Source organism: Centruroides vittatus, unplaced genomic scaffold (assembly GCF_030686945.1).
Source record: "Centruroides vittatus isolate TY-2023 unplaced genomic scaffold, ASM3068694v2 contig_941, whole genome shotgun sequence".
Lineage (NCBI taxonomy): Eukaryota > Metazoa > Arthropoda > Arachnida > Scorpiones > Buthidae > Centruroides > Centruroides vittatus.
Genome location: NW_027122625.1, coordinates 500,838 through 512,133, shown reverse-complemented (window position 1 = coordinate 512,133; position 11,296 = coordinate 500,838). Strand labels below are relative to the sequence as shown.

At 34.0% G+C, this 11,296-nt stretch overlaps 2 protein-coding genes across 2 annotated transcripts; one reads left to right on the top strand and one right to left on the bottom strand.

The window, feature by feature from the left end:
* Positions 1 to 538: 538 nt before the first annotated feature.
* Positions 539 to 2,205, bottom strand: LOC136984997 (peripheral plasma membrane protein CASK-like). The gene has a single exon (XM_067282159.1). The coding sequence runs from the start codon at positions 2,141 to 2,143 to the stop codon at positions 794 to 796; it is 1,350 nt and encodes a 449-aa protein (XP_067138260.1). The 5' UTR covers positions 2,144 to 2,205; the 3' UTR covers positions 539 to 793.
* A 6,489-nt stretch (positions 2,206 to 8,694) lies between these two features.
* LOC136984998 (uncharacterized) lies at positions 8,695 to 11,263 on the top strand. The gene is made up of 7 exons (XM_067282160.1): positions 8,695 to 8,737; positions 9,041 to 9,145; positions 9,221 to 9,338; positions 9,409 to 9,458; positions 9,531 to 9,593; positions 9,740 to 9,898; positions 11,110 to 11,263. The coding sequence occupies exons 1-7, from the start codon at positions 8,735 to 8,737 to the stop codon at positions 11,188 to 11,190; spliced, it is 579 nt and encodes a 192-aa protein (XP_067138261.1). The 5' UTR covers positions 8,695 to 8,734; the 3' UTR covers positions 11,191 to 11,263.
* Positions 11,264 to 11,296: the final 33 nt, after the last annotated feature.

Here is an 11,296-nt window from a genome sequence, read left to right as displayed (position 1 = left end):
TTCAAAACGAGTTAAAAGTTGTGTAAGAAATTCGATAGGACAGAAAAGGCTGTATCTAACAATTCCTACTAAGCTCCGCTTGACTAGCTATTACCTAAAAAAAAAAGGTCAACAGCCACCCGTGCATCAGAAGTAATGTACTGTACGCCACGAGATCTCTCACGCCATCTAGAAATATTCCTAAGGCCGCCTCTTGTGGTAGTACTGATGTATGGTTATGATTTATTTTATAAATCTAAACTTATAATTCGCGACATCGCATATTCCATATAGCGTTCAAGTTGCCCGAGTGCGAAGATATTACAATTCAATAGTGTTTTATAAAAGAGTTAAAAGGGTGACACTACGATATCCGCACCGGGTGTCACCCATGCTAGCTACGCTAATGTCACATTATATAAGATTTGTTTAGAAGCAACTTGTTTAAATAGGGCCCCCAATTTAAATTTTGCCTAGGGCCCGCTAGAGGCTTAATCCGGCGCTGGTGAGGACCACCATTTCCCCCCTCCAAAAATACCTCGATGTTAACATTTTGTGAACTACTGTTTACAACGTTTGTAATATAATAAAATTTACTTAATCACTTATTTTTACCCTTTTTTTTTATTGTTTATAATTACAAAATCCATGATATTTCTTTCAAAATTCAACAATTCTTATTACACAAATATGAATAACATTTTTACTTCTTTTTTTATAAACATAAAACACTGCAATCAAAATATATACGAATCAATCAACGTTAGATATATCCACATTAAAGGTGCCGGTAAGAAAACGTTTGGAGGAGAGATCAATACACCCAATTGACGGGTACCCATTGCTGTGTGTTGTTGATGTTGTCTAATGCCTTTTCCAGCGTCAGTATCGTTTCTTCAATATCGTTATTGACGATGATCAGGTCGAAGAAATGTCTGTATGCCTGTTTTAGAAGATCGCTCTCTTTTGCCAACCGCTGAAGGCTTCCGTCCGTATCTTGAACATTGGTTAAAGAAGGAGCAGCTATAAACACTACATATGGAGCGTATTCTGCCGTACGGAGTATCTTTAATGCCTGAGGTTCCACATCGAGGATAGCCATTTGTCCATTTGCATGAATTTGTTTGATGGTTTCTAACTTTGTACCGTACATTGCATCTTCGTGCATTCCATATTCAAGATACTCATTAGCAGATATATCTTCCATCATTTCTTCGTGAGTAACAAAATAATAGTTCTTTCCGTTTTCTTCTCCTTTTCTTGTAGTATATGGAAGTGGATATGCATATTTGTCAGGATGATTATTAATAAGCGTGTTTTTTATATGTCTTCTCCCAACTCCATGAGCACCAAGTAAAACTAGAGTTTTCCGTTTAAAAGATGGTAATTTTACCACTTCTTCGTACGTAACTAAATTTAACTGATCGAATACGGCATTGTGTTTTGCTAAGTACTTATCTTGAAAGTGTTTCTTTTTTCGACTAAATATTGAGCAATTCACTTGATCGTTACGAGATCTTTCCATTGCTAGACAAGCTATTCTCCATTCTTGTAATTCCGGAGAAGGAATGAGACCGGCCATCGAATCGGTTCCTTCTTTTCTTGCTTGCCACCAATCATGATCGTCTTTACTGATCACTTGCAAAATGTCACCCGTTTTGAAGGGGATGCCGGCTTGAGCACAGGGTATGAGTTCGTCTTCGTTTGGATTGTAATCAAATTGGGCACGCACAAAAATCTCACAAGATGCTGGACCACTATAATAACTAGGAATAATCTTGAATGTTACACTGCCTCTTGCATCTCTCAGCATTTTTTGAAGCGTATCTACTGATTGATTAGCAACACTAACATCATTAATTTCTTTGATTTCATCTCCCACATGGAGAGTGGCTTGTCTATGCATCATTCCACCATGCATTATACGAGCTACTAGACATCTTCCCTCTTCATCCAATTTCAGGGTAATTCCCATTGGTTCATCCGTGTTTTTCTGAAACTGCACAAGTCGTACTCTCGTAACATTTTCCGTATCAATGCTAGTTTCAGCATGCATTTCTTTAGTACCGTTCACATAAGGCAACATAAGTTGTGGAGTCACATGAATTGCATCTTTCCCATATAACTCATGTGCCAAAACATCATAGGCTTGTAGAAGTGCCATTTAAACAAGATGTCTTCTTTCGTCTATTTCGACAGTTGGTCAATCTCTTGATCCTGTTTCACTCTCGCTCTTTCTTGCTTGTTCTGTTCTGGTACTGTCCGGACTGGACTGCACTCTCTGGCTGCTTAAGTCCTGTGTCTGTCTGCCCGCTTCTGGTCTATTCTCTTTTGTTTGTTGTCCTGAGTCTGCTCTCACTTACTGCCTGTCTTGAGTACGAGAACTATTCTGGTAGGAATCTCTGTCTCTCTGAGTATGAGAACAATACTGCCTGTGTTGAGTATGGGAATTATACTGCTTTTTGTCGGGCTGGAGCTCTCCTTTTTAAATATTTCCAGCATGAAATGGTTTGTCATCCGGTGATGATATATCTGTGATGTCATTATCGGATGACGATTTATTTGCGGTGTTGTCATCACAGCTGAGATGATTGTTTTTCTATTGTTTTTATTTGGCAATGACATCTAGTTTTTGTAGAGTCATCATTGAGTCGATGTGACTCATCTTGTTTATGGGGCAGTTCTCATCATTACTCATTGATTGCTTTGTCATTTTTCCCTTGGCATGTTGTGAGATTTAGATAATAAACTGTTTTATTCTAATTGTTTTAAGTTAATATTAAAATTTAGAAAAGGGGGGGTCCCTAGATTGGTAAAATAGGCGAATTTTCTCTTACAACTTCGGTTGTTGTTTAAAATACAATTAAAGTTTCACGCGAATACATAATTATCAAAAAAAAAGGATAAAAATAAGTGATTAAGTAAATATTATTATATTACAAATGTTGTAAACAGTAGTTCACAAAATGTTAACATTGAGGTATTTTTGGAGGGGGGAAATGGTGGTCCTCACACTACATTTAAGGCCATGTCATACTAGGTAATTATTCTGGTAGACAGAATATTCTCTCTCAGGCAGTTGTCAGGGGGTCAAATCACTTTGACTTTGGAAGACAGAAAGTCTCCCTATCACTCACTATAACTAATGAGCACAAGTAAATTTATCACATGATTACAGCTCTTGTTCACAGCACGAAAATAAAAATGGACGATGTTTGTGGACAGAACATGACAATTAATTTCATCATCAATTCAATCGTATGAATCAATTTATAACCACACTATTTAAGAATATCACGACAAGTGACTCAAAGATACATGCTTTTGTAACATTAGTGAAAAATTTATGATTATCAGGTAAGAAATGTTGATCGTGTAACTTGGGCAACTTGTCTCCACTTGTGCCCAAATATCATTAAATGTCAACAGGTTTTTGTTGCTCAGAGACATGTCACCAGAGCAAGAAATTACCTAGTGTGTTACAGCCTTTATTAGACCATTTGCCATGGTTGGCAAATGATCTAATAAATACATAAAGAAATAAATAACATCGTAAATAGAATTTAAAACAATGAGAAGATATATAAACAAATACAAAATACATTAACAACAACAGCTGTACATAGAACAAATGTCAACAAGTATTAACAAAGAACAAAAACTAACAAGAAGTGTATATAATTTGACAAATTGCTATTTGTAATAATGGTTGTTGCATTAGATTAAACATTCCTGTGGCCTTTTCCAAACCTTTTGAAAAGTCAGACTGAGTTTAATATCCCTTTACTGATTTTCACATAGTGCCTTTTTTGTTATAAAAACATAGATTTTTAAAATCTCAAAATAATGTATTTAAAAGAGCCGACAAGGTTAGCGTTAGGTGCCGTCTCTTGCTGGCTTTAATAATTACTTAGAATTTAATTAATAATAATAGTAATATAACCTAATATAATTCAGTAATTGTTTGGCTTTAATATATAACTATCTTGTTTTAGATGTTTATATTTATATTAATAAAACTTTCATTTTTCCAGCAATCCCTAAAACAAAGTTTATGAAAAATATAACAGATTTTTGTTTTAGTCCATTATCCATAATAACACAAAATATGGTTACCATGCCATCTAAAATAGTTAAAGTTTTTTCACCAAATTTGTTAACAGTCACAATATTATGCTGCTGACATACTGTTAATCAATCTGGCACTTTATATAATTAAAATTCAACTGTTGAATAAATTATTATTGTAAAACAATGTACTGTATTTTATGACTTGTAAGATGCATTTTTTTGTTCAAAAAAAAAAATCCAAAAATTTATCGTTTTATGTGAAGTTGCAATCTTCTTTAGCCTAATGAATTTTCCATATGGTCTTTAGTAGGCTACAGAAAACCTCTGCCTGGCTACAGAAAACCTCTTGAATAAGAATGTTATTGTTTAATATATTAAATACTTTTTAAAATATTTTGTGAAGATGCATCTTTCATGCTGTAAAATTTGGTAATAACATACAACAACTAAAAAATTATATCTTGATTTATTTAATTTAATAATTGATAAACTGATTAAATGAGTCTTTTCTAGATTATCTCATTTTCTTATTTATGATGATATTTATTTGTATATTTGATTCGTATATACGATATTCATTTGTCTATGTTTAATTTCAGTGATCCAACAATGAAGCAATTTCTTCTCCATCTAGATGAGACGGATGCTCTAGGAAAGAAATTTATCATACAAGATTTGGACGAAACTCATGTTTTCATTGCTGTGGAGATTTTGGAAATACTTCAAACTAAAATTGATGATTTGATGGACCAAATATCATTCCCATTAGCAGAAAAATAAACATTTACTCTGGAAAGTTGTAGAAAAATAAACTGTAATATTTTTTAAAAATTGTAAATGTTTATTGTTAAATTCTTTTATATTAATATTAATAGAATAAAATGTTTTTTTTTTTTTTTACATGGATAACTTTAAAGATTATTCAATAGAATAAGTTTTCTCTGGCATATTGTAACTTTCCTGTCATAATGTTTTTATTTTAGCTAAATGTATTCATTCAACATTGATATTGAGAGATACAGTAATTTAATCAGCAGTAATGCATCTAAGAGTGAAATTTAAATAAAATTCATTCATACTTCTATGTGATATTTCCTTGAAAAATTGTTTAAAATATGAATCAGTTTTATTTGAAATTCATACATACATAACTTGTAGACTTATTTTAAAACTTGATATGTTTTAGTTAATATAGAGAAATTTCCCGAAAACTAGCATTTTTTTAAAAATGACCTTGAACATCACAAAAGTGATTAGTTTATATTTTATATTAAGAATAGAGAAAAAGACTAATTTTCGTTTTGTTTCTCATATTGAAAATATTAAAAATAAATAAATGTACAAATCAACTGAGGGTAGTGATGTTTTTCCATGTTCGAAGGTGATCTAGAATTCTATCGCAGCAGTGATTCTGTTCTCCCAGATGTTCCATTTCAGAGTTTAATAGATTCCTTACATAGACAATGAAATCATTTTACTTGAAATTCATCTTGCTATGTACTGTACTGGGAATATATTAAAGCCATGCATTGGATCAAAAAGTAATACCTGTTTGACTGAAATGTGACACGTCATCTTTGATGTGTCTTCTACAGAAATTACCCTTCAATATAATTCTCATTTTTCTCTACGCAAAAATAAACCCAAGTGACAACAGCTTGGCAGAATATTCCGCAAAGCAGTCCTTGACCTAATGCTTAAATAGGATTTCGGTCCTCCATATCTGTGATTTCCTCGTACTCCATTTGATATCATCCAACACATTATCACCATGTACAGTACAACGCAGCCTTGAAAACTGCACTAAGTCTAATATCTACTGTAATTTTATCACTACATGTAAAGGAAACCACCAGATGGAATTTCCCCACCCAAACTGGTGCTGGTCAGAATGTATATTCATTGAACACTGTTTAAGTAGTGTCAATCATTCGTGGGTTCACACCCGTCCAACAGATTGGCCACATGGAGTTTACCAGCTTTTCTTCTGGAGACTAAAGCCTACTTCACAATCACCCTTTGCAACGTAGAAAACAAGTGGATACGGTTTTGCATCGCTTTCACAAGTTTTCCGTTTTGGCAATTGTTTTACAATCGTGTAAAATCACGCGGATTGCATCATTTCAAGTCATGCTTGAAATTAGTGGATCCTTAAACATTTCAGCCAGTCGGAAGAGTGTAAAATAATAAAGCATTCTGGTAAGATGGCTTCAAATAAACTTAGTTTTACTATCGATTTTAATCAGTATCCGTGTGTTCGAACCAATAGAAACACCTTAAGGAATCCTCTACTTAGTTGTGAAACACAATTGTACAGTAGAAACAATACATGTATCACGGCCGGATGGCCGAGCGGTCAAGGTGGCAGCCTACCGCTCTGGGAGACCTGGGATCTATTCCAAACGGGTCGATAAATCCCCAGGAATTTTTCGGGGGGTGGTCCGTTCGGATATGTCGGGCCCGTCCCTCACCACCCGGTCGCCCCATTGTGGGCCTGGCCGAACTCATAATGGGCCTACTAAAAGAGGCCCGCTTAGTGCCCACAGGGTGGAAAGAGTTAAAAAAAAAAAGTACATGTATCACTCTGACGGTTCCACCACCAGAATATGTGAGATTCCTAAAATCGAGTCGAAATTGCAATTAATTATAAAAATTCCTATGATGATGATTCACGTTCCTTAACAGTGCATATTGTACAATTTTTTTGAATAAACGTTATACATAAAACATTTGAGCATTTTTTCGGCGTGGAACGCATTATCGTATTTTACATTAATTTCTATGGGAAAAATTGTTTTGCATTACGAGTAACTTTGGAAAGAATTATGCTCGTTAAGCGAGGTTCTACTGTATAAGCTTTATAAATGGATTGGGAATCGTGAGAATTGTATGTGGGTGTGACCGGTACTGAATAAGTGTAGAGAGATCTCAACTTTGGGATGCATCAAAATCGACATTTAATTCTATCCCAAACGGAGATAGTTGATCCTAATATCTTGGGACTTGCATTGTCTAGTCTTTTGTCATGTTTGTGAGTAAAGGTATTCTTTCTCATTATTATTATTATTATTATTTGTTCCTTTTATATGAAAAATGTAATAAATATTAACGAATTTAGTGGAGTTCCGGGACATTTCGGGAGTCTCACACGTGTGCATTACCCCATTGCTTCCGTGTACAAGGTGGTGGCAATTAAAGAGTGTCTATTTAAAGCATTCTGTAGTTTCAACGAATAAGCAGAATGACACCAAAATTTCTACGTGAAGTATTCAAGGCGGGGAGATTAGGCGAAAAATATTTAGTCCCAGAATATGTCGCATAAATCGTTTTTTCCAGCAGGTAGAGATATAAAGTTGAGTGTCGGAAATGTATACCCATATTCTTAAAAAATGGTAAAACATGCCTCTCACTCTGCCTAATCGTGTAAGATCGAATTATCAATTGTGGGAGTTCGGTCGTGGGTTCGCGCCTCGCTCGGACGGACTGGCCATGGGGAGTTTTCCGGGTTTTCATCACGTCTGTAACGCCTAAATAGAAGCCAGCTCTTTAAAAAAAGAGCTCTCGCAAGGCATCCCCTCTAGGCAGATTGCCCAAGTGTTGCATTGCCATAACTAAACAAACAAACCTGTAAACGGTCTGTTTCACAGGTTCTAGGGCCTGGAAAACTTCCGCACCTTACCTCTGATCGAGGTCTCTGGCTATATGCTTTGCCCTAGCTTAGCCTTCGGGCTAAGCCAATAACGCTATGTTTTTGGGACTTGCCGCTACCACCCTGGCATCTCGTTGATTGTTCGCTGATGACGGCTCAATGGTCGTAGGGTGTTTCACAGTGGAGCAGGCATGGATGCAAGACCGGGTTAACTTGTTAGCCCTGTTGAAGATTCCTAAACATTAATTATCAATAACTAGTTCGTGGTCACCAGAGGGCTTTAGGAAATTAACGATAAAAGTTTTAATTAACAGGATAATAGGATATATTTTCATATAAATTAACTTTTTAAAACTTTATCAATTAAGAAAAATATATACAAAAAAACAATATTCATTTTCAGTAGTTAATTTTAAAACTTCGAAAACCGTTATTCTAGAAATGACCGTTGTTCTAATTTGTGAAAACGGAAAGCTGTGAGTGGATTTTAAAAATGTTATTTTTAATATATTTAAATTAGTTGATGTATATCTTTACCGTGTTAGGATAATGTTAAAGAGAATACTTTCTTCTGCATAGGTTCGACGTTTTTAAATGATAACATTGCGAACGCGCCGTACAGTATTTAACAGTATGTAATTATCTTCAGTGTTGGAATTACACTGGAAATACAATAAGTGTCAATGACAGCTTGTACGGAGTCACTCTTCGTCTTAGGGAGCCTTATTTGCCGATTTTGAACAGACAAAATGTGTAGAATATTTCTTTATGGACTGTCCATAAAGGACGTCCGCACTAGAAAGGGGGAGGCGATGTGGTCCTTCGATTATTGTTGATTGTTATTTTTATACCATTGAATTTTGTTCTATATAAATTTATATGGAATATTTACTTAACTTTTCATTTATGTGTTCCATGTAATAAATGTTCTATTGATTTAGAACGTTCTTTTCCCATATTTCCGTTACGTTTAGTATGTTTTTCGAATGTTCTTTTCGATCTTTTTTAAGTTTGAATTCCAACCGAAGAAGGCCCATGGTAGTTCGAAAACGTTTTTTTGGCTGATTGGGCTGCAATTGAAAAAATTGTAGACCTATAAATCCACACGGCCGTCCGTTGTCTGACTGTCTTTCCTTAATTTCGAGAACGGAGTTAGATAGATGAAATCCGGATCAGATCCGGAAATCTTATGGGCAGAAAGCCCCGATTAACTATATATGAACTTCCGACCTATAATGGGTTGGCTTTTAATAAAAAGGCCCTCTTATAGTACCCACAGAGAAAAAGTTTAGAAAACCAATTAATAATAATATATATTTAAAATTTTTCTTTTTGTTTTAGATCCTAATGGAAAACTCCCTTACTTCCATTCTTTGCCACTCACATCGGCATTCTTCTGAAGAACCAAACCAGCATTTGACAAGAGATAAGGATCTGATTATAAGAGTTGGTGCTCTCGCTATTTAAAGTCTAATCGCGCAATTTTATTGATTCATCTAAGTTTTATTGTTTAACTTTTAGGCTAGAGATCGCTATTTGGTGTTTCTGGCCGAAGAGAATTGCAAACTGACAGCAGAAAAGCATCGCCTGCAACGAGAACTCGAACTCCGAACGAAAAATGCGAACTTATTTTGCTCTAGTGAGATTTTTATTTATATTTTCTGTCGAAACCACAAAACGGATCGCCATGAAATTTTCTTTATTTTCAGAATGTCAGTGGACCACCCGATACACACCATTTAAAATTTCCAATAAGACCGTAAGTAGGCACGTAACTTTAATTCGGGTTGATTTAATGGATACGGATTTAAATAGCACCAGTCTCTTCCAGGAATCAAAGTCACGATATCACCGAGTCAATTCAGGAGGAGGAGGAGAAGGAAAAGACCAACAGGTGAACCGAAACTTTCATTTTGCGCTAAATCTAACTTTGGCGAGTAAATAAATAAGAATTATTTGTGTGAACTTTGGTTCAACTGGGAGGAAACTATGATATTCGAATTTTTTAAGCAAGAAATTAATATCAAAAATATTCTACAGGCTCTAGAAATAGAGGTGAAGCAATCGAAAGATGAATGGAAATGGACGGATGATAAAGAAGTATCAAAAAAAGACCAATGCCATTCTCCTAGAATCGCTTGTGGGGAAACAGAATATAGTAATACCAGTCTACATTTTCAAAACAAACATCATCGTCAGGTAAGAATTCCGTATAGCTTGCTGTGGATCCATTAAATTTGAATACAGAGATTGCTTTTAAAAGAAAAATAAATATTCCACTTTCAAAAAGACATTCAACTGTAAGCAAAACAATTATCCAATTTTGAAAAGTAAAGATTTTTCTTTCATGGAGGAAATTTCCTTGAAACGTATATTTCGTCTAAGAGAAGTTTGGATTCTATAGCAAAGAAGACAAGGAAGATATTCAATTTGTACAAAATTGATGCCTAGCAAAAAGGAAGTTGGGTGTATTAGATTTTAAAACAATGGAATAATAATACTTTATTATTATTATTATATGAAAGAATGTATACAGTACAAAATTTTTTACTTTCTTTATATGTTAATACATTTGAAAAAATAATCTTTTGTGAAAAATATAAATATTTAAAAGATTAAATTATCCAGGATGCAATTTGAATATTTTTGAAATAATATTTACGGATAATTATTTTTTCTAGAATTAAAAGCCACCAAACATTATTTTGATGTAAACATTTGTCACATTCTTATAATAATTTTACACCACATCATTTTATAGTCAATTTTTACTTATTATTCCCATTTTCTGTATTTTTTCAATGAAGTTTCAATCAGGAAACTATAACGCCATTGACAAGTTTTTTTTGTACTTCCATTTTGAAGCTTCCTCTGTTCCTATGAGGAAGCTTCCATTTTGAAGCTTCCTCATAGGAACATCCTATGCACCTATTGCACCAGCCTTCTTATTTCACTGCAATTAAAATTTGTGACAATTTCAAATTATGTAAGGCTATAAGTGAGAATGAACTTGCAAAGACCCCTTATATTATTAATATTATAAAATTTGTAAAGCCAGTATTTATGATATACTTGATAGTATGAAACTAAGGATTCTAGCTATTGGAATTTTGGACTAAAACTGCTTATCCACAAACATATATTTGTGTATGTCCGAGACTCCCGAAAGTGCCCTAAGTAAAAGCCTAGATTGTTTAAGACTTTCCACAACTAATTTTTACAGTCCCATTATAAATACAAGATTAACTTTCATTGACCGTTTAGGAGATATTTTTTAATTACTGTACTTTCTATGAAGATATTAACGTTATGTTTTTAGAGTTTTTTTTTAAAAAAGTTTTTGAAAACAGATTATAAACCTGATGAATATAGCAGAAAATGCCACATTTTAAATCACTTTTTCTTTTCAGGACAAGCACATTTGTCGACTTCTACTCAAGTTGCACTATCTGAAGGAAAAGCTAAGAAAAGTAGACCAAAAATACTTATAAATTTCATAACTTCCTTTCTTTGTGTTAAAGGAATACTGTCTTTTGGACCAATTACCTATTTATTTTTATTTGGTATAATTATATGTAGATTCAGCAGAAAAAATAC